This window comes from Adiantum capillus-veneris, chromosome 13 (genome assembly GCF_014529385.1).
Source record: "Adiantum capillus-veneris isolate H3 chromosome 13, ASM1452938v2, whole genome shotgun sequence".
Classification (NCBI taxonomy): Eukaryota; Viridiplantae; Streptophyta; class Polypodiopsida; order Polypodiales; family Pteridaceae; genus Adiantum; species Adiantum capillus-veneris.
In genome coordinates this window covers 58,586,269-58,610,498 of record NC_140943.1, presented here as the reverse complement: position 1 = coordinate 58,610,498, position 24,230 = coordinate 58,586,269, and the positions used below count along the sequence as shown (strand labels likewise).

Below are 24,230 nucleotides of genomic sequence, written 5' to 3'. Positions count from 1 at the left end.
TAGGAAAATTGGATGCTTTGTGTGTGCTCAAAAAGTCTTCATGCATCCCTACATAGGAGGGGGCGAGCCCTAGAAGTAGGAGATGAGAGAGAAACACACACACACACACACACACACTCACAAGCTCCTTTACACAAAGGGAAAGAAGGACACATGTTAGCTCCCTAGCCCATATGCCCACAAGGTGTACTCAAATCCTATTGGATGGCCATGGAGGTGGACCAATGAGAATTAGGCTAGAGTAAATCTAGTTTAATTAATTTAAAAACACTTAATAAAATAAGCAATAAGAATTAAGCTCTCTAGAAGACTATTGAACAGTCTCCCAAGGGGTCCAATGAGCATTCAGCAGCCTAATGGATATCTGATTCCTATTGGCCAGGAGACAAAGGGATCCAATGAGAGTTTAGTTGCATTAATTAATTACCTAAAGCTCTCACAAAAGGGGAAAGGGGGACACATGTCAGAAGGCTATCACTTATGCTGCTTAAATTTCATTGGCTAAGCCAATAGGGTGTCAGCATGAGCAAATAGCAAGAGGGGTCGACTAAGAGAGAGAGAGAGGTGTATTGTAAAATGTCTCTCTTGATGGGAGAAACCATAATACAAAGCCTTTTGGAGGGGGGACTGGGTCCATGCAAATCCGGTCCTCAACTATTGTCAATAGCTTAATTTCTCTCTCTTTTGAAGTATTATTCATGCTATCTAACTAGGTGTTGTATATTTTGTTGCTCTCTCCACCCAAGCACTCTTGTTATTCTCATTAGGAATCTATTCTAATGAAATGCTCACTATGTTCATGCTATTTTCCGCTACACACAAGTTACTAGGCCATTAAAAGTTACAACTAGTACGCTAGAGTCATCCAGTCCTACCTTGGGTGAGAGGTACCCTCTTTACTTTTCACAAGTGTTTCGCATAGTCTGCCCGGTGCTTGTCGGTGAATGGATTTTGGTAGATACGCTAGCGTGTGAGATGAATTTTGAGGAATTAAAATGGCTGATACGTCTCTTGACCACAACTGATCCATACTTAGTATAGGACGTGTCTCCGATTGCACAAGCTTACCCTCTTGACCAAGATGACTATAGATGCTAGTGACATTCTTAGTGAACATTTGTGCCGCTAATGATGAGGAAGAGTTACATGATTGCACGGATGGCATGTATGGTCTCACGGATGATGACTTTGTTTTTCTCGACAATGACGAGGATATGGATTTAGACCTAGGGCTACCCGCCCATCTATTCAATATCCTGTTCCCTCGACTCTCTAGAGGGGTGTAAATGATGAAGTTAAGGTGCCTTATGTTGTTTGATTGTGTTCAATAAAGGTTAGTGCCTCTTCCCATTGATGTGCCGCCTAGAGGTATCCTTGTGTTTTCTAGTGTTATGCCTGACAGAATTGCAATTTTGAATTTCATGGAATCTTTCTCTCATTCACTTTTCGAATCGAGCGCGATTATCAACACGAACAGGTGTTTCTTGTCCATTAGCATTGCCTCTTGTCTTCTTTTTAGCATCAATGTTTGTCTGTTTTAAATGTGATTGGTAGCACAATATTCAACACGTTTGCTTAGATTAACATTAGATTCTATATAATTTTTTGTCATAATCCCTTGTCTAGGTTTTAGAATCAAGCAGTTTGACTTAGCTAGTTTGACCAAGTTAGGAGTTAGAGATCTTCTCTTAATACCATGGGGAATGCCTTCCTAATAATCAATGGTTACTTTAGGTTCTTAATCAGATTTAGGCAGCATTGTGTGCAATGTACTAGGGCTTTCTAGTGGGCTTAGTCCCTATTGACCTTTAGCTTAAGTATTGTAAAGGGAGTTTACTAGTGTGATGAGCTTGGGAAGGGAAACAATGTCATATGAACCCCCAAATTTCAAAATTGAAATGCAATGAAAAACAAAAAAATAAAAGTGCCACAAATGTAAAATCTTAAGCTGGAAGAGAAATCCCAGCTTGATTTGGTACTCCACTCACATGTATTGCCTATGGTACTAGAGCCCTAGAGGTTCCTAGTGTGGACGCTTTTCCTTGAAAAGTAAAAAGCCCAAGGCATACAAAATAAGCACACATTCAAAAATCGAATCAATGTGAAAACACTTTGGGGGGTCAAAGAAAAGGGAATAATTCAGGTGATGATTTTATGAGCAATTCCTTTTATCGTAGCTTAACTACAAGATCTTCTAGGTATAGACTCTAGTTATCCCTCGGACATGGAATACTTTGCTCTCGCGATTAAACAGCTTAATTGACCAGAGAGAATTGAGAAGCTTGCCTATGGTATTAATAGTTGACCTCTGGCGTCTTTTGACAGTTAAATTAGTGATCCCATACTTGTTTAGTTTTTGAGCTTTACAACTGCTTATGTGTTTGATTATATTACAGTTAAATGTTTACTGCTAACAAATTGTTTAATATTCTGTTACCAATCAATTTGTGTGCCTACAATTGCATATGCTTTTTAATTGTATATGAGTGCAATTACTGTGCCAATTTTGGTTGATTTTGCAGTGATTGAAGAAGGCTAAGGACATTCAATCTCGGATGCTCTTCCACCTCGACGAACGGGCTTCATCTTAATAGCTTCCGAAGACGGAATCTACATAAGGAAGGGGGACATGTTAACCCTCATAGACACCCTATCATCTTCGACGGACGCCTTATTATTTATTTGATTGAGTCATGGACCGGGCTTGTCGGTCCAATATGTGTGTAGGTGATCGCCGATGAGAGGTGCACCACTTATTTTATTTTACAATATTTTTGCATTGTGGGCGTCCATGCGTGAATGGGTCAAACTCTTATAAAGGGTCTATTTTGACCTAAAATCCTCGTTTAGGGAGGTGCATGCTAAGAAGTTCTCTTGCTCTACCTCTATCTCCTTCTATTTCATGTGCTCACGGGTGTGTGTGTGTGTATGCTTGAGAGAGAGAGAGAGAGAGAGAGAGAGAGAGAGAGAGAGAGAGAGAGAGAGAGTGAGTGATCGAGCATTGCGACGGCATTGGTGGGTAGTGAGGCGGTTGAGCACGGCGACGACTCCTTCTTCTTCGCGGCACAGGATCTTTCACAACGGAAGCATTGAGCGGTGAGTGACACACCATTGCCCCTTTGAGCTTGCTAGGATCTTCTAGTTGTGTGCTTGCAACCATTCGTGGCTCGCACATGGTGTTTTGGCAAGTTCCCAGCCTTCGACACGTGCGGCAAAGCGCACACCCAACACCATCTTCTCTTGCTTGATGTTTGCTTATTGTATCAAGATTTAGTTGCATTTCTATGGCACCATCTTCCTTTGATGAGATGTCTATTGAGCGGCTTGCTTAAGCATAAGAGCCCCCCCCCCCCCCCCCCCCCCCCCCCCCCACACACACACACCCCGTCTCTCTCTCTCTCTCTGTGTGTGTGTGTATATATGTATATATATATATATAGAGAGAGAGAGAGACTTCTAATAGACTTCTAATATCCATTGGTGGATTTCAAAAGATGAAGGAATTTAAGCTACGCGTATTGAATTTTCATTCTTTAAGTAGGCAAGTGGGTATGGCATGAAGAAGTCTCTTAGTGTCAAATTGAGGAGAAGGAAAGGGAACCTCCTTCAATCATCAAATGTGGGTTTAGCAAGTGCACTACTTTTTAGGTCTTCTTAGGGGTTCTGTCTCAACTTTATAAGCTTTGATAATAGTAACACACATTATACCACAAATAGTTTAATCTCTCTCTCTCTCTCTCACTCTCTCTTTTTCAGGGCCACCCTTGTCACTATATGGCACGGGGTCGAGGCCCAAAGGAGATCTAGGGTCCAAATTTGGGGACGTGGGGTAGCTTTGATCTCCATCATTTAATCGCCACGATGAATTAGGAGTGAACTAGGGTGAACTAGGGGTGGGCTAAACTTGGAGTGAAGAGCGTGAAGTATGATATTGTACGTTTGGCATGCTGACATGACCACCGATGAGCGCTAGCGTGGCGATAGGGTTTTTATGTGGCAAGCAGGAGGCCTCGGGTTGGATCTGCATCCCCAAGGTCGATGAACCAAGGGTGAACTTCAGGTGGGCTAAACTCGAGTTCACCATGGCGATCGGACGGGGTAGTTTACCATGGCGATCGGACAGAGGAGATCAAAACCCCCGATTAGCCCCATATAGTGACGAGGGCCAATAGACAACATTGCTCCTCGTTCACAGTAGGGACGAACGAAGCAGAGGTGCGTTCCAGGTATTTCTCCGCAATAGCATGTTTGTAATGCACCATATCCATTTCAAACGCTGAATGCAGTAGCAATGTTTGATCGAGGGTATGTGCGCGTGTTTTTTTGTGTTATAGGCTGCATCGCCCCCATTTGTCCTTTCAAGCTGGAAGCAAATCTTGGCTGTACAGGAGGGGGACATAGATGGATCCAGGAGACAGAAGGGATGAATATGACTCCATCTTCTTCAGAACAGGTACAGCCGTTGTATCTGGGCTAGTTGCAGGTAGTGTGTGGGGTTCTGTGGTTGCAGCTTGGCGGGATATTCCTGCAGTTGAAAGAAATGTTGCCCTTCCTGGCCTAATGAAGACCCTGCGCGTTATGGGTGATTATGGTCTCACATATGCTGCTGTTGCTGGTGTGTTTGCTTTAACGGATGCTTCTGCTGAAAAAATCCGTGGCAAGAAGGACATGTGGAATAGTGTCATCGGTGGTCTTGCTGCTGGCTCTGTCATGGGTATACGAGGTATGTTACTTTCTTTCCACATTTTCCAGCAGGCGGCATTTACAAAAGTTTCACCTTAAACATTATGCGTGCATGGGTGAGATTGATTTTTCTTGTTTTGATAGTCGTAGGGTTGAGAGTATTTCAATTGGGACTTGCGAAGTAGTGGTTGAGACATGCTATTGGGTCTAACTTTGTCGATGACCTTCATATTTTGCTTTGAAAAACTTAAATGATTTTGACAGGAGAAGTGATTTTCTTTCTAGCATTCTTATGGTCAAGGTTTGGGATTATTTTAGCTGTATAAGGGGGAGTACATTGATTTCTTCCTTATAGGGAATATTTGTTAATTGCCAGTGTGGTCAATGGATTAATTTGCATAAACTTGCTCCACCTCTACAACCATTGCCAATTGCTAGTAAGACATGGAATTGGGCCCTTGTATTTTGCATGAAGGTGGTGATTCATGTGTATTAAGGAAGCCTTTTCGCCACATGTAGCCACACGCAAAGAGGTGACTAAATAAACAACAATTGTCTAGACACAAGAATCCATGACACTCTAGCAAGATGCCTTTTCATGTGTATTGATGGAGGAAGCCTTTTCGTTACATGTAGCCACATGCAAAGAGGTGACTAAATAAAGAACAATTATCTAGACACAAGAATCCATGACACTCTAGCAAGATGCCAAGTATGTGGTAAAAACTAGCGGGGAAAGAGTAATCAAATAATATAAATTGCTCAGAACTGATAAGCATAAGGGTCATAGAACTTGGTAGTGTGCCCTAGCATGAAGTTGCAAGAGAGGATTGTAACACCCTCTCTGAACACTTGGTGCTGAATAAATAGAAAGAAAAACCATGATAGTCGTTCAGGGGGTTTCAGATGGAGTGTGAGGATTAGTAGTGCTAATCCTAGAATTAAGACTAGAACTTTCTATTAAAGATTAAATTGAGACTCAAGAGACGAGAACACTCGTTGAATTGGTTTGGTTGATTGAATGAATTGCATACATAGCCTCTGTTAGATAGGAGATGAAAAGACACATACGAAGGGGCATGCTTGTTGACAAAGAGACATGACTTTAGACTAAGAGCTACATTTTTTGACCAATATCTGTGACCAGTCGTCGTAAAAACGTGACCATTCTATGTAAGGGTGCAAGCATTCGATGAAGAGGCATTGTAGCCGTTAGGGCAAAGAGACGCACCCTTTCGAGGACAGGGTGTTAGGGTTAAACCTACTTCTATGCTATACTTATGCGAACTACCCCTAATGATGCTACTCTCACACACTCTAGTGGGAAGCAACCCTACACTTTGCATGACTACCTACATGCCTCTACCTCTCACCTAAGAGTGCCACCTCCTATGCCATGTATTAGGACATGTGGCTCAACACGTGGCTTGAGACTACACTGTCATAGTGCTATATAAGCACACAACTCATTGTCCAAATTGCATCTTATCAATCTACTTAATTTGTGTTATTTTGTGCTTGTGTTGCCCACGTCAGTTATTAGACCTTAACTTAATGCCCTAATTATGAATGCGACTAATCATTATCCACCTTAATTAGAGCCTTACAAGTCGTATAGAGCGTTATTGTGAGGCTCATTATAATTATTATTAGCATTACCATTCATTGTAAATATCTTTCATTTGACTTGTCTATTATAGAAATAAGTTAGATGTCCTTCTGCATGCATGTTAAGTGTAAAAGCCATGCCTCATATGCTTGACACAAAACCGTGAGCTTTTAAATAAGACTAAAGATCGTTTGTCCTTATAAGCATTTTTTCTTTGTTTTTCTTGTTCGTTATCATCTTTGCAAAGCTTCAAATCGTCTCTCTCTCTCTCTCTCTCCCCTCTTGCCCAATGCGTATCTGCTTGGCTCCAATTTGCTCATAATCCAATCTTCAGCTCGTCACAACTACTTGTGTTCTTGCATCTCCAAAGAACTTGCAACCCACAAGCTCACCAGCGCTATCAACTTACTCACGGCAGATTAACTCGTGGCATCTCTTGCTGTCGCCAATTAACTTGCCTTCAAGCTTCGAAGCTTCAAAACTCACATCAGGACGGCCTAGGCCTATATTGTGAGAGTGCACGTGTGTGGAAGCGTGAGAGAGACCAACGCTGGTGTGTAGGGAAGAGGGGGCGATCACCACCCCTCTGCAGTGTGCAACCGCCGAATGATGGCTGGAATGAATGGATCTCCCAAGGATTGTACGCGTGTAGATGATCAAGCCGGTGTCAAAGATATCGTGTACTGCAACAGACATCGAGAGACTGCACGGCATAGTCACATGGGGACGTGGCGGGTCCCGGGGACGGGGACATGGCAAAACAGGGAACGGGGGACGTGACAGGGGACGCACTTAAAAAAACACTAATTCTTTGCAAATTTAATACTGAGACAATAGTGAACACTTAGAGCACAAGATTGCAAAGAAAAAGTGGTTTTTGCATTCATATTACATAACACCAAAATATAACAAAGGGCGTGCGGCGTGCGCGACACAGTACGCCATTGGTGTGGTGATCAAGCATCAATCATCCTCGCCAAGGGGCAAAACATAATGATATACAAGTGAAGAGTGGATAAGTACAGTTTAGCATACAGAGGAGGGCTTAGAGAAGCTTGGGATTCATCTTGAGATGCCATTGATGATAGATATTAGAGAAGGGTTGAAGAGAAGGAAAGAGGAGTAGGAGAAAGCTTGATGGGAGAGAGAGAGAGAGAGAGAGAGAGAGAGAGAGAGAGAGAGAGGAACTTCAATGGGAACTTCAAGTCTTCAAGGAAGTGGCCTTGAGCCTTGAGGCTTGGGTATGATAGTAGATACTATGAGGCTATGAGCCTTGAGGCTTGGAAGTGGGTGCTCTTAAGTAGAAAGAGCTCCCCCCAAAATGGGGGTTTGAAGTTTGAATTTGAAATTGGAAAGGCCTCCCTAAAGTGGGATTTTGAAATTGGAAAGGCCTCCCTAAAGTGGGATTTTGAAATTTGAGTTTCCCCCCAAAAGGGTGCTTTTGAATTTGAAACCCCCCCCCTCAAAAAGTGGGCACTTAAAAAACTTTTTTGAAATTTGAATGGCTGCAGCCCCGTCCCCTGCCCGCGTCCCATCTGAGTTGGTCATCGGGGACCCGCGTCCCGGGACCCGTCCCTTGCCCCGTCCCCTGTGAGGGACGTCCCCGCGTCCCAAAAACGGGTCCCCGTCTGCGTCCCGGCGTCCCCTGTCCCGTCCCCGCACAAAAGGGCCGCGTCCCCCCGTCCCCTGTTTTTACGCTGCACGGACCACCACCGGATGGTGTCCTGGTAGGAGGTAGCTTCATCCTTTGTGAAAAACACTAGCCAAGAGGCTGCTATCCACCCAAAAACGCAACTGCGTGGTGATGAAAACGTTGTTGTCCAGCTATTTTCAACGTGCTCGTATGCTCCCGGCATGGGCCGGAGCGGTGTAAGGGTTTGGGGAGGGTGGTGAATCAAGGTAGCAACCCCAAGTGGGCTGAAACAGAGAAAACAGCTGTGGTATATGTCTGAAAGTTGAGGGATATGAAGAGGATTATTGGCTGGCCAAGGTAGCGGATGCCGAGCCGGGTAGTCTGAATCATGACTAGCAAGATATGGCGATGAAAAGCCCAGCGCTCCCCCTTTCTCTTGAAAACGCAAGAGCCTACTAGCCAAAAAACATAGGTGTCTTGCTTTCCAGAAAACGCAGCTCTCTTGAAAACGCAGATGGATGGAGGGGGTTATCCGCGACGAAAAAACCTGTAGAGGCAACGTTGGCTGTATGGAAGTGATCGCCTTGTGGAAGAGCAAAAAACGTAGGTTGAGAAGGGTTTCTCCGTGACAAAAAAGCTCCACGTTCCTTCGCTTGCTTGGCTATTGCACAATTGCTGGCTGATTCGGCTGTTGGGAGAAGAACCTCATGCGGGAAGGTGATGCACCCAGACCATGAAGAGTTGAGCTCTGATACCATGTGTGCGCGTGTGCGGAAGAAGAAGAAGAAGAAGAAGAGAGTTTTAATGTCGTAGAAAACTATCCCAAGCGATCTTAAAAATCTAGCCGACGAGGAGTTGAACTCAAGACCTGTTATTCAAGAGGGAAATGGCATAACCAATCTACCGCACTTGGGTGATAGAAAGGTTATACCATTTTCCTCGTTTTATTAGCACACACACCCACACCCACACACACCCCCGAGAGAGAGAGAGAGAGAGAGAGAGAGAGAGAGAGAGAGAGAGAGAGAGAGAGAGAGAGAGAGAGAGAGAGAGAGAGAGTAGACACAACAAATGCTCTGGTAGTCATGGGGGGCTTATCGCCCCCTCTTTCCTACACCAGCGTTTGTTGTGTCTACTCTCTCTCTCTCTCTCTCTCTCTCTCTCTCTCTCTCTCTCACGCTTCCGCACACGCGCACTCTCACATATACTCTCTTTGGCGGCCACATCAGCTCGCCATCATCAAGCATTTTATCGACGAAACCTTTTGTATTCTTGCGTATTTTCTATTGCCAATAAGCATTGCCCATACTCTTTCTTGGCGGCATCACCATCAGCTTGCCTCCTTGCCGCTCCTAAGCATTTGAGCTACCGATTCTCTGCTCTCGCTTGCATTTGCGTTGCCAAGTGATGCACCAAACTACCGCTCGAGTGCTCTATATTGTCCCACCAAGACGAGCTCTTGGGTCTCAACCCCTTGATGTGCTTCCAATCGCCTAGCTATCGTTGCTGTCTCGCACGCGTCACCATCAACAGACATGGCCCTGTCCGATGTCGTCCATTGCCTCGTGCCATGTTTCCACACGACAAGTTCAACAAGCCTCATCACATATTGGTTCGTGGGCTTCTACAATAATTTTTTGCTTACTCATAGCCCCCGTCCCCATGGCCCTCAATAAGAGGCTTGACTATGTAGGCTTTCCCAAGCTGCGGCCTTCAATCTTTTGGGTGCAACTTCACATAGGCTTTGGTCTTTTGTTTCACACTTCAAAGTCTTCTCTTAAGACTCCAAGGGTTTTTTATTTTCACGCTATTGTATGGCAAATCCTTTTGTGAAGAAGATCGGCAACCACATCAGAGGAAATCAAAGATGGAGTTACCAAAGACCACGTGCTAATAGAAAAAAACAGGCTGAACAGACTTTTAACACTTCAATAACAAGTGAACTGAAAGAGAGAGACGACAGGCGACACGGAGTGGCAGAATTCCACCCCAGAGAGTATTGGCCCCAAACCTTGGCGCCCCTTTCGGTATTTCTTTATTTGCATCAACACAGTACAAGCCGGTACTCCAGACTCTGCACCTTCTCCAGGAAGCATGCCAGAGAATGAGCCCTAGCCTCATATTTAAAGGCCCTTGGCCTGAAAAGCAGTTATAGTAAAAAGCCTTTAAAACTCAAAAGCTTCTGGCCCAAAAGCAATGCCAAAAAGCTGCTAGCACATTTTACGGAAATCCGTACAGCCTGCCACGTCATCATGCCAGCGCAATTTTTGAAAATCTGCCACATCATCAGTTTTTGCGGGTCCTACTTTATTTTAATCTTTATGTCACTTGGGGCCCCATCTGACGGGGTCTTCATAAGTTGGTAGGACTTCTTCTGTTACTTGCTCTTTTTAGGGTTTAGGCCCCTCGGCCGGCATCTATAAGTTGGCTCCATTCTTTAGGCTTTGACACGTCAGCAGTTTGTGACATCTCCCCTTCTTGAAAGAGAGTAATCATCCGCGATTACAGCATATCTGCAAAACAACTCAAGTTAGCTCAAAAATTTCCGAGGGTCATTCCGAGGGACAATCAGTTTGCTCTTTTTGTTAAGGAGTTAGCTTCTCCCTTCGGCTCTTTTGATCAAGGAGTTGGCTTCTCCTTTCGGCTGTTTTGATCAAGGAGTTAGCTTCTCCTTTCTTCCAGATCGGAACTGTTTATATTCCGGCGTAGTAAAATTAGCCATCACACCCAGACCGTGCTGATCTTCCGCGAGTGTCTTGATGCACTAAAATTACATACCCAGGCAATCTCATCCAATCAGGAATATTCAGTAGTTGGCACATCACAATGCAACACAAATGCTCACATATGCATGTTACAAGACATAGAAACATAAAGTTACCAATGAACACTCCTTCCGCATAACCTAATAAGGTATGGGCTGGGAGATATTCAACGACTCCCTCATCACTCCTCCCGCATAACCTAAAAAGGTCCGGGCCGGGAGATACAGAGGCCTTTTACAACCAAACGTCCCCTAGACCGCAGCCTGCGTCGTTGGAGGTGCTGAGAGTAACCACTGCTCAGACTTCTTAATACTCTTCCCGCATAACCATCCAGGTCTGGGCCGGGAGTCACAACAACAATACTCCCCCCGTAAATAACCACAAGGGTCCAGGCCCTGAGTGAAAAAAAATTAGCACTTTTCAATCATTCAATACTCCCCCCGCAAATAACCACAAGGGTCTGGGCCATGAGTATGAACAAGCATTCTCAAACATAATTTCTCACTACTCCACCCGGGAGTAAAATCACCAATCATTGAAACCAGTATTAAAACCAAAGTCAAACAATTCAAATCGGCACCAAGACAGGTTCAAAACAGATACCATCCATTTCAAACAAATTCCAAATAGGATCACCAAACAAGTTCTCAAACAGATTCTCAGACAAAATTCAAATTTAAAAAGCAATATCGACATCAACCGAGCTGGAAAAGTCGGCTGACTTTCCATCCTGAAACCTGCACCAAAACTTAGGGTGAGGTTGTTGGAATTAGGGTTGCAGAGAAACACACACAGCTTGGAGAAGACGAAGGAAGCTCAAGGCACACAATGGAGAGTGTGTTACTTAGTGTGCAATGGAAAGATAGATAGCCCTAGAGTGATGGGCGTATATACAATGGATGGGGGAAAAAACCTCCTAAAGAGGGAAAAAATGCCCCGGCGGTCCTAGTGTGTTCACACACATCACTACCACATGTATATGGTAACAAATCCCCCTTGGAGTGATGCGGTGAACGAGAGCTGGCACATGAGTAAAGGGAAGTGCCATGCCCTGAGGACAGGATCAGTCCACAAAGGGGAGTAAGCCCAAAGCTTTGCGGAAAGCTTCAAGCTTCTCATGAGACAATGCCTTTGTGAAAAGATCTGCAAGGTTGTCCTGTGTTGGCACATAAGCCAAGCTGATCTCTCCTGCTGAGAGCCTCTCCCTGACATAGTGGTAATGCACCTCAATGTGCTTTGTGCGAGCATGAAAAACTGGGTTCCTCGCAACTGCCAATGCGCTCTGACTGTCAGTGTAGATAGTGTTGGCAGTGTCCTGTCCAACACCAAAATCAGCCATAAGGCGTCTGAGCCATACACACTCAACCGTAGTTGTGAAGATTGCCCTGTACTCAGCCTCACAACTTGAAGTGGCCACAGTAGGTTACGTCTTGCTCAACCGTGATATACATGAACTGCCAAGCATGAAACAAAAACCACTTGTGGACACTCTCGTGTCAAAACAACCAGCCCAATCTGAGTCCGAAAAAGCATGTAAGTCTGGCGGCAATGATCCCCCCTTGGGATAAAGCAAGCCAAGATGTGAAGTGCCACTAAGGTAGCGGAAAATCCTCTTGACAGCCTGCCAATGCTTAGACCCTGGGCTATGCATAAATCTGTTGACCTGTGAGACTGCAAACTAAATATCCGGCCTCGTGTTGCATACATAAATGAGGCAACCAACAGCAGTTTGGTAAAGAGTGACATTAGCAGGATCGCCAGCATCATGTAGACTCAACTTCAAACCTGTTTCCATGGGAGTGGCAATAGGTTTGCAATCCTCAAGTCCGAACTTACATAGCAATGTCTCTATGTAACTTTTCTGACACAAGGCAATACCACCATCACACTGCTTAAACTGTATACCCAAATAATGATGCAAGAGCCCCAAATCTTTCATCTTGAAAGTAGCATTCAAATCAGCCTTAAATTCAGCAATATGTCTCTCATTTGGTCCAGTGATCAGCAAATCATCAACATAAAGAACCACAATGAGAAGTACATCACCCTCACGCTTTACATACAATGTGCTTTCTGTTGTCCTGTGTTGGCACATAAGCCAAGCTGATCTCTCCTGCTGAGAGCCTCTCCCTGACATAGTGGTAATGCACCTCAATGTGCTTTGTGCGAGCATGAAAAACTGGGTTCCTCGCAACTGCCAATGTGCTCTGACTGTCAGTGTAGATAGTGTTGGCAGTGTCCTGTCCAACACCCAAATCAACCATAAGGCGTCTGAGCCATACACACTCAACCGTAGCTATGAATACTGCCCTGTACTCAGCCTCACACCTTGAAGTGGCCACAGTAGGTTACGTCTTGCTCAACCATGATATACATGAACTGCCAAGCATGAAACAAAAACCACTTGTGGACACTCTCGTGTCAAAACAACCAGCCCAATCTGAGTCCGAAAAAGCATGTAAGTCTGGCGACAATGATCCCCCCTTGGGATAAAGCAAGCCAAGATGTAAAGTGCCACTAAGGTAGCGGAAAATCCTCTTGACAGCCTGCCAATGCTTAGATCGTGGGCTATGCATAAATCTACTGACCTGTGAGACTGCAAACTGAATATCCGCCCTCGTGTTGCATACATAAATGAGGTAGCCAACAACAGTTTGATAAAGAGTGACATTAGCAGGATTGCCAGCATCATGTAGACTCAACTTCAAACCTGTTTCCATGGGAGTATCAATAGGTTTGCAATCCTCAAGGCCAAACTTACATAGCAATGTCTCTATGTAAATTTTCTGACACAAGGCAATACCACCATCACACTGCTTAAACTGTATACCCAAGTAATGATGCAACAAACCCAAATCTTTCATCTTGAAAGTAGCATTCAAATCAGCCTTAAATTCAGCAATATGTCTCTCATTTGGTCCAGTGATCAACAAATCATCAACATAAAGAACCACAATGAGAAGTACATCACCCTCACGCTTTACATACAATGTGCTTTCTGTTGGATTGTTACGAAAGCCTCGTTTGACCAAATGAGTGTCAGCTTTCTCATACCAAGCACGAGGAGATTGCTTCAACCCATACAAAGCCTTGTTACATTTGCACACTTTGTCCTCTTGTCCTTTTATGACAAAACCGCGAGGCTGCGTTACATAAACTTCCTCAAATATGTCACCATTCAAGAAAGCAGTAACAATGTCTGATTGATGTATATCCCAACCAAAATGAGCTGCCAATGCACATAGAAAACGCACAGTAGTCATACGACAAGTGGGAGCAAAAGTCTCTTCATAATCTATGCCTTTTTGCCGTGCATAACCCTTTGCAACAAGTCGAGCCTTATGGCGATCGATCTCACCATCCGGCTTGCGTTTCGACTTGTAAACCCACTTCGTACTTATGGCCTTTTTGCCAGGAGGCAAATCACATAAAGTCCATGTGTCATTTTCTATAAGTGCATCATATTCTGATTGCATGGCAGCCATCCAATTTTCTGAATTTTGTGCTTCATCAAAAGTCAGAGGCTCCTCAACATCATGTAAGCCAGACACAGCCAAAGCATAACAATCTGATGCATAAGATGCATGGCGAGAGCCTGAACGAGTACGATTAGACAAAGGTGCATCCAATTTACTGTCACGCAAAGTGTGCACCAGCCATTTTGGCATACCTCTAGCCTGCTCATTTTCAGCCCTTTCCTCATCAAGTTCATCATGTACATCTGCATCAGTAATAGGCTGATCTAAAACATTTTCAGAAACCCCCATAGGCTGTTCATTTGCCTCATTGGAACTTACATTCGTATTTCCACCACTGAAAAGAGGCAACAAAGTGTCATAAATGTCCTGTGAGCTTACATTACTGTCTCTGGTACATGACAGCAAGGGTTGAACAGAATCTTCCACAAACACTATATCCCGTGAAACCAAAATACGTTTTGTTTGCGGATGATACAACCTGTAACCTTTGCTTTGAGCACTATAACCAACAAAAATACATTTGACAGCCTTATCATCCAATTTTCTGCGCTACACTTGTGGCACCAAAGCATATGCCAAACAGCCAAAAACACGCATGTGCTCAATAGAAGGCTTTCTATCATGCCATGCTTCATATGGAGTAATAGACTGCAAAGCTTTCGTAGGACACCTGTTAAGTACATAAGTGGCACACATGATAGCCTCAAGCCAAAAAGAATGCGGTAAAGCTTGACTTTTGACCATACATCGTGCCATTTCCGTCAGTGACCTGTTTTTCCTTTCAGCAACACCATTTTGCTGAGGTGTATAAGGCACTGTACATTGGTGTTTTATCCCACGACTAGCCAGAAATGCATTAAATTCATGAGACATATACTCCCCCCCTCGATCGGAACGGAGGGTGCCCATAGTACATTTCGAGACATTTTCAGCCATAGCCTGAAATTGTTTGAAGCACATAAAAACTTCGGACTTCGCTTTAAGCGGAAATACCCATGCATGCCTGGAGTAATCATCATTGAAAGTCACGAAGTATAGGTAATTGCCCAAGGACGGAGTTTGCATGGGTCCACAAACATCACTATGCACAAGCTGCAACCTGCATGTGGCCCGAACTGAACCATCCTTTGGAAATTTAGAACGCTGCATCTTACCCAAAATACAGCCTTCACAAATATGTTTGACAGGTGCTGCAAGAGGCGGCAAAGAAGCAACCATATCAGATTTCTGCAAACGCAGCAAACTGGCAAAATTCAGATGACCAAAACGTGCATGCCAAAGTTTTGCATCTGAAATAGCCCTTGAATCTGTAACAGCATTTGCAAAATTTTGTCCAGACCTGTCATATAAAGTGAGCTTATACAACCCACGGCACAAAAGACCAGATGCAACAATTTCATCATCAAAACTGAGATCATGAACTGTACATCTGTCATCCACAAATTTGACTACAAGTCCAAGTCTAGCAAGTGCGGATACAGACGAGATTCTTCTTTATCCCAGGTACATAAAGTGCATCAACAAGTGTGAAGGAACTGCCATTAGCAGTAGTGAACACAATCTTTCCAACTCCTTGAACTGGATAAGAGGCGTTGTTGGCACAAGTGACTGAATTCCCATGAGGGACAGACTCAAGAGAGGTAAACAATTCACGATGTGAGGTAATGTGCTTTGTAGCACCACTGTCGAAATACCACACATGTGAATCTGCAGCAATTGACAAGCATGCATCATGGACAGCAGGATTGTAAGTGCACTCTGCGCTAAAAGCCCATTCTACATCAACATCAGTATTACAATCTCCTTTCACAGAAGACTCAACAATGGCTGCATTTGTAGTGGAACCAGCATTTGCAGTGGAACCACCCTCTTTCTTCTTAGCCTCTTTGGCCTTCAACTTAGGACACGACTTGATCAAGTGATCATTGGCTTTACAATAATGGCAACGCATCTTCTTTTTGCCCTTATCACCAGAATTGCCAGACGAAGTGCTGCCAGCAGAAGCATTATGAACAGAATTTTTGCCACTCGCAGCAGAACCATAAGAAGTGGCTGCATTACTATTACCACCCTTTCTTTGAGAAGCAATAAAAGCCTGTTCAACTGCACGCTGCCTAGTCCTGTTTTTTCTAGAAAGTGACTCTTGCAACAACAATGTGCATAGTGCATCAAACTTGACAACTTCAGGATTTCCTTGGGTCATAAGTCTCCAAGTACTAGCAAAAGTCTGGTAGGAATCTGGTAAGGCATCAAGAACAATCTGCACAAGGGAACTATCTGAAATGACTTCACTTGCAGAAATAAGCTGCTCATTGATATCCTTGACACTAGCAAGGAAAGTGTCCATATCATCTTCCTCATGCATAATCTTCGACTCCAGCTCTTTACGTAGCAAAGCAATTTTAGCCTCATTGCGGCTTGCATAAAGACCTGCTAAAATATCCCAAGCTTGTTTTGCTGATTTTGCTGAACGGATGTGAGGAACAATGGTGCGCTTCACAGACAACGCAATCAATGCATGAGCCTGCGCATCCTTAACATCCCAATGAGCTTGTTCTGCCGTAGGCAAAACAACTCTAATAGCTGCAATCCTTGCAGCAAGACCTGCAACATCCTCAACATAGCCTACATCCTCAGAACCAGGACTTACATCAATGCCCTGCACAATGTTCCAGACACCCTTTGACACAAGAACATGTTGCATGATATAAGCCCACATAGGGTAGTTGTCCCCACCCAACCTGTCCTCAGCAGCAAACATCTTGAACACATCTGTGTTGTTGTTGTCAGCCATGGTAAATGCTGCACCTGATGTGAAAACTGTCCGAAAAAAGGAGAAACGGACCGGGAACAACCTGTGCTATATAGCACAAACCGTAGAAGACTATAAGGCACCTGTTATGCAGAAAACGGCACTGACAGAAATTCTGCACAAAATGACGAAATAGCCTGTGCAGTATTGCTTGTAATGGAAACGGAGGCCGAAATGAGCCCAAATCAAAATTCTGAGCAGACCGAGCTCTGCTTATTTTTGTCGACCTGCGAACGCTCACCAAAGCTCACTGAAATCGGAGAAAGAGAGGAGGCGTGTGCTGGAGTAGCTAGCGACTAAGCCCGGGAGGACGTGACCTGCTCTGATACCAATTGTTGGAATTAGGGTTGCAGAGAAACACACACAGCTTGGAGAAGACGAAGGAAGCTCAAGGCACACAATGGAGAGTGTGTTACTCAGTGTGCAATGGAAAGATAGATAGCCCTAGAGTGATGGGCGTATATACAATGCACGGGGGAAAAAACCTCCTAAAGAGGGAAAAAATGCCCCGGCGGTCCTAGTGTGTTCACACACATCACTACCACATGTATATGGTAACAGAGGTTCCTTTCATGAAGTCGTAGCCGAGCACAGCATGGTCCACAGCTCTTGGACAGAGTGTCTTCGTTGGCGGCGATGGTAGTCCCAACATAGCAATCGCACTGGATCTCCGAGGTTATCTGCTCATGAAGAGACATCTACTGAGAGATGTCGAGAAATTTCAAGTTATAATTTGCTAGGGTTTCCATGGCAAACATTTCAGGATACCCCTCTTTGCCAGAAGTTGCACTTTGAAGGAAGATGTCAGAAACCATATAACTTCATGCATTTTTTTTTTTGAAAGCTTGCCAAGTCCTTGGAAGTGTGCGGCTTGGTAACTATAGACATCTGCATGGTACTGTCTCTGAGAAAAACAGCAGCTCGAAACAAATCTTGGATCGTTCTCTTGCAAGTGATCTTAATGGCTTATGCCCTGTAATACATGAGCGGTGAAGACGGGAGCACGCCCTATGCGCGATGAAGTAAGGGTGGAGTGCCTAATAAGTCCGGGCTGGAGAGCGAAGATACCTCAAATAAAGCTCTGTCTACTCTTTTGTGAGACCGGTATGCTTTCAGAAAAGCACACGCCTGATGCTCTGATACCACTGTCACAAGACGGGCACCACGTGCCGTCAGAAAAGAACAGACTGAGTAGACTTTTAAGACTTTAATAACAACTGAACTGAAAGAGAGAGACGACACGCGACACGGAGTGGCAGAATTCCACCCCAGAGAGTATTGGCCCCAAACCTTGGTGCCCCTTTCGGTATTTCTTTATATTGCGTGAAAGAGAGACGACACGCGACACGGAGTGGCAGAATTCCACCCTAGAGAGTATTGGCTCCAAACCTTGGCGCCCCTTTCGGTATTTCTTTATATTGCATCAACACAATACAAGCCAGTACTCCAGACTCTGCACAGCATGCCAGAAAATGAGCCCTAACCTCATATTTAAAGGCCCTTGGCCTGAAAAGCAGTTATAGTAAAAAGCTTTTAAAACTCAAAAGCTTTTGGTCTAAAAGAAATGCCGAAAAGCTGCTAGCTCAATTTACGAAAATCCGTACAGCCTACCACATCATCAGCCAATGCAAAGCGCGGAAATCCGTACAACTTGCCACGTCATCATGCCAACGCAATTTTCGAAAATCTGCCACGTCATTAGTTTTTGCAGGTCCTGCTTTATTTTAATCTTTATGTCACTTGGGGCCCCATCGGATGGGGTCCCCATAAGTTGGTAGGACTTCTTCTGTTACTTGCTCTTCTTAGGGTTTAGGCCCCTCGGCCGGCATCTGTAAGTTGGCTCCATTCTTTAGGCTTTGACACGTCAGCAGTTTGTGACAACAATGCAGTGAATCAATAACCATCTTCATCAAAGAAGGACATCAGCAACACGAGGACTACGACGCGAGGAACGGGGATCATAGTACGCTAAGGATGAACAATTAGTTACTCGGAAAGGGATTTTGGAATGGGGAACGAGACGGCAACGGACATGAAACGCTTTTCCGTGTTACGGATACTCACGTTTGAAACACGGAACGAGGATTTGGAACAGGAAGTTGGAATGGGAACGGAGAACGGAGACCTGAAAATGGCCATTCCCTGTAACTATGCAATGGAATCCCTACCTACTACACTCCCCTCCATGCCATTGCATGATGGATCGAAGTGTGAGCCATAGCATGATGCATCCACTTGAACCATGTTATGATGCCATCCAAATGTGAGCCCATGCGTCTACCTAAGGAACCCTTGTATGAACTATGACCTATTGAATCCATTGAGAACTAGGCATGATGTATCCTAGGTGATCCTAGGATAAAATTAGGTTTAAGGGGGCGATTGTTAGGGTTAAATCTACTCTCATCCTATGTCTATGTGAACTACCCCTAATGATGCTACTTACACACACTAGTGGGAAGCAACCGTGCACTTTGCATGACTACCTATGTGCCACCTACATGCCGCTCTCTTTCACCTAAGAGTGTCTCCTCCTATGCCATGTATTAGGACGTGGCTCAACATGTGGCTTGAGACTACACTGTCATAGTGCTGGATTTACACCACTATGCTGCTTCACAGGTCTAGGGCATGCATGTACGGCGAGTGTGCCTCCGGGTTGGCTACCCTTTGTATATGGATTTAGACTGCATCATTGTCCGGCCGCCCACTCCGGGCCGGCCGCCCACTTTTGTCCGCGTGCGCTCATATATTTCCATATATCATCTTTCTGTTGGGTTGTGGGGATTTTTATCAGGCCTTGCCCTACCTCCCCTTGGTCACCTATTTATGGGGCCAGGGGGGTACCCACTTCCATATCTCATCACACAGAGATCATCTGATGTATTGACAGGGTCTTTGGCTCATGGTAGTCATGGGGGGCGATCCGATCGCCCCCTCTTCCACCATACCTTGCGTTTGTGTTCCTCTCTCTCTCTCTCTCTCTCTCACACGCTTCCGCACACGTGCACTCACATGGTATCAGAGCACACATAGTGCTATACAAGCACACAACTCATTGTACAAATTGCATCTTATCAATCTACTTATTTTGTACTTGTGTTGTTATTAGATCAGCACCTTTACTTAATGCCCTAATTATGAATGCGACTAATTATTATCCACCTTAGTTAGAGCCTCACACAAGGGTCTACATTCTGGTCCATCTTTGTACGTACATGAGGATTAAGTGCAAGAAGGTAACATATGGATGAAGTTTACGTCACAATCGTGACATGAATCCATTGAAGTATGTAGTGGGTAAATGTTGTTGGCATTGTTAGTGTAGACATACATGAAAAAGTGAAGTGTTGTTTGTGTGTCATATCTCTAGCCTCAAACAGGAGAACGTGTTAGCTAAAATTAGGCGTCTTATGGTACTTCGTGATATAGGCTCACTCTCAAGATGCTTCCATTGTAACTAGTGGGTTGCCCCTGTAGACTTGTTTCGTATCATGCGGACTTGCTCAAGGATCGATCATCTTAGCTCTAGCCAAGTTGGATGCCTTATTTGGCCTCTTATCATTTTTGGCCTTTTTGGAGCAGTGATGCATGGCCTTCGTCAGTGATCAACAATGGTTTTGGTTATGAGGGAGCTGATGCATGATGGAGTTGATGGTTATATTGTCTTGTGGATGACTACCATGGGTCTATACCTTGCACTTTCCTTCAATGGTGAAGCTGGGCTTATCCTAGATTCATCTAGGTATATTTTTTAGTCGTATAGCGGACATGTAGACTTCACATTGTGAAGTTTTTGTCTCGGTTACGACTAGTTGATATTGGTGCTAATTCTTTCTATCTTTTATGGTGCGTATGCCCTATCAACTATCTCATTTTTGTGGTAATTTTTCCGATTTAATGCTTCTTTTAGTGCTAGGCTTCTTTATGATCGAGTCTGCCCTTGATCTTTGGAGTCATGACAGAAACTCAATATGTTGAACTTTGTGTTGATGTATACTCATGTGTGTGGCCGTGTGTTGTGTTAGGGAGCATAATGAATCTGGGCTTATCTTGGATTCATCTAGGTATATAATGGTTTTGGTCTTGATGTCGTTGTATCAGATCTTGTGTCACAAACTGGTAACGTGGCAGGCCCCCGGACATAAACACTCACACACACCCTGCGGCACACGTGGCAGCAGTACAGGCCCCAAAAAACGCGTCGACAGGCTGACGTGGCACCGTACGGAATTCCGTGATTTCCGTTGACAGGCCGTACGAAAATTGCATCGGCTGAATTTGGTAGCTTTTGGTTACAATTGCTTTTGAGTTTAACTTTTGGGGCTTTGCTTTTGGGTATCCCTTGTAAGAATAAATAAGTCCTTTGGGACTCACTCCTCAGAGCATCTAGACGCAAAATTTGCGAGTGAGTACCCGCGGACTCTCTTGTACTTTGTGCATAGATTAATATAAAAACAAATACCGAAAGGGGCGCCGGTCTTTGGGGCCAATACCTCTTGGCATGGAACTACGCTGGGCCGTGTCGTCTTTTGTGAACTGTTTTGAAGTGAATCTCTATTGTGTCGTGGTAGAATCTTGACTTGGGGTGTCCAAGTTTGTTACAGTGGTATCAAAGCGCGGCCGATTTCTCTTCTATCGGGAAATTCGATCCTTTTTTCGCGACACTTATGGATTCCAACAAGAATCAGTCGACTTCTTCTGCATCTGCTGATGTGGGAGGAGTTCCCGAAGAAGATTCAACCGAATTAGCAGAGGAAGAGTACGGGCCACCTCTCGGCCTACTCAGTGCGAACTTCAAGAGATGAAATGTCGACAGTAGATTGACGAGTGCACAAAGCAGATGATTAAATTTGCGAAGGACCCTCAGTTTGCAAAAGTTTTGTCTCAGCAAGCCATCGCAGCATAGTAACAGGGAATGGCCGTTTTCAGGTCTCAGTTCCCCGTTCCCATTCCAAGTTCCCGTTCCGAATCCCCGTTCCGTGTTTCAAACGTGAGTACCCGTAACAGGGAATGGCATTTTGTTCCGCGTTCCTGTTCCGCGTTCCCGTTCCGTTTTCCCGTTCTTGGTAACTATGCATCGCAGAAGTGCACACTCAGTGGCAGAAAGTCACAGAACCACCAATCAAATCTGCAATCAAGAAACCTCTTTCTCCGAGGATGTTTATAGAACAAGAATTACAAGAGGTGGCTTAGACTCAAATCAGTCAGTTTTTGGATGCGAACAATCAATCCAAAAAGCAAGTGAAAAAGCTCAAGAAGGGGACTGACTAGCCTGGTTATTTGGGCCGTCAATCTTCTTTTGCATTTGCAAGAAAGCAGAAGAAGCGTGTACGCTTTGAAGGACTACCCAATTCTTCTTCTTCCTCTTCTTCTCACAGTTCTTCTAGCTCTTCTGACTCGAGCGAGGAGGACAGAAAAGGCAAAAAGCGAAGCAAAAAACAAAGCTTTGGAAAGGGCAAGAAAAAGGCAAAGAAACCCAGATTTCGCTTAGTTTCTGATAGTTCTACAGAGGAGTCATTCTCTGACAGTTCGAACTCCGACGACCATATGTTTTATGCAAAGAAGAAGCACTTTTATAGAGCCAACCAATATGACTTCCTCAAAGACAAAAGCAAGAAAGCAAAAGAATTCAAAGAAGGTGGACAGTGGATAAATTTGAATCCTTTTTTGGATTTCGAGATGCTCCGAGGGCTTTGGCGAGACTCACATGGAATGCATCGTGAATCTTCCAAGTATCGGGCAGCTTGAATCGAAAGGAGACATTATTTATCTTTTTTTTAATCTGGAAAAGGGCCATAATACCTCTTGCCAAGCTTTGGAAAAAGCCGCTCCTTTCTCTTTCGTTTTCCTAGGCGTGTCTTCTCAAAACGTAAGAGCACCCAATTGTCTTCCTTTAATTTCAAGTCTCGACGATGTCGATCTGTTGCCTTCTCATGTCGTTCTTTAGACTTCTCTAAAGCCTCGCGGACCTTGGCAAAAGCAGTGTCCAAGTTCCTCGTGTATTGGTCGGCTTTAAAAATCTTATCCCGGGTCTCAGGAATGTTGTGATCTACCAATTGATTCCCTTTTTCCTTTCTTTCCTTGTGCCCTGGGACCTGCGGGTAGCATCTTTTGCTTTCCCTGTCCATTGCCACGTCAAAGTCAATCATTGGAACCCTAAGACGCACTATGATCTGATTCCTCTTTCTCTGGAATCCTTTGATGAACTTGCATTTGGTTCCCTTAGTTTGTCGAAACCCTCTGATTCTCCAGAATCTTGTGATGAGCGGTCATATGGTTCCCACTGGTAGACTCTTGCCTTTTTGAGGTGGATACTATCTTGCCCGTGGCATAAGTCAATGAGTCGGCATGCATTCCAAATCGTTGCTTAGTCATGTCCCATAAGTCTCTAAATGGAGTCAGACTTCTGGTTTAAAGCATAGTCTTGAATCTCTTTAGCAAATCATAGCAAAACTGCTTAACTTGGTCTCTCAAAAGAATTTTCCACAAGTATCCTAATACCTCTGGCAGTAGTCATCCAATGTATCTTTCTCAGTCATTTTGCAAGTGATGTCGAGGCGTGATGAGATCTCTTGCATATTCATCTAATATCGAAGTTGACGTGAAAAAAAAAAAAGAATTTTAACCACGTCGCATGTGTTTCTCTGCGTAACAACAGAGTAAGATGCTGCTTTTTGCTTCTTGGAATGTTTTGAGAACCGCTCTCAAGAGAAGGCGACGTGAAACTGTTGTACAAACTTAAGGGCTCGATGGGTGTCGTGGCCTGACTCCCTTCCTTGAACTCCTTGGTTTTCTTGTTGATCTGGTCATTGTCAAAAGAGGGCGAGCTCTCCTCCTTTAAATGGCTAGATGGCCTTCCATGCCTTCTAGACTTTGTTTCAAAAATCTTCTTCAAAAGAATCTTGTCTTAGATGCTTAGAAATTGAAGAAGCTTCTTAGCACCCTCAAACACTTCAAATGGTGCCTTCCTCGTGTGTCGTTGTAGGCAAACTCCACCAAGGGCAAATACTTTTCCCATTTAGTCTTTTGATTCGATCAACAAATTTAAAACCATTGGATTGGCTATTTAAATTGCCCATCTGTCTGCGGGTGGAACGAGGACTAGAATTGCAACCAGGTGCCAGTGTTCTCCCAGATTGTCGTCCAAAACTAGTAGACCGGGGATCGTTGTCCAAAACAATGGACTCAGACATGCTATATATTTGAACAGTTTTGCCAAAAGATTAGGCTTAACCGTCTTCTTTAC

General features: G+C 44.3%; 1 protein-coding gene across 2 annotated transcripts in view; it reads left to right on the top strand.

Moving 5' to 3' along the window:
* The first annotated feature begins 4,020 nt into the window (after positions 1 to 4,020).
* LOC147444074 (outer envelope pore protein 16-3, chloroplastic/mitochondrial-like) overlaps positions 4,021 to 24,230 on the top strand; it is a 51,397-nt gene continuing 31,187 nt past the window's right edge. Inside the window, exons 1-2 of one of the 2 annotated variants that reach the window (XM_086526813.1) lie at positions 4,021 to 4,215; positions 4,335 to 4,723. In XM_086526813.1, the coding sequence (XP_086382939.1) occupies positions 4,402 to 4,723 (322 nt within the window). In that variant the 5' untranslated portion in view covers positions 4,021 to 4,215; positions 4,335 to 4,401. Of the gene's footprint in view, positions 4,227 to 4,334; positions 4,724 to 24,230 lie in introns of both variants that reach the window. The other variant, XM_086526812.1, reaches the window with a different exon arrangement.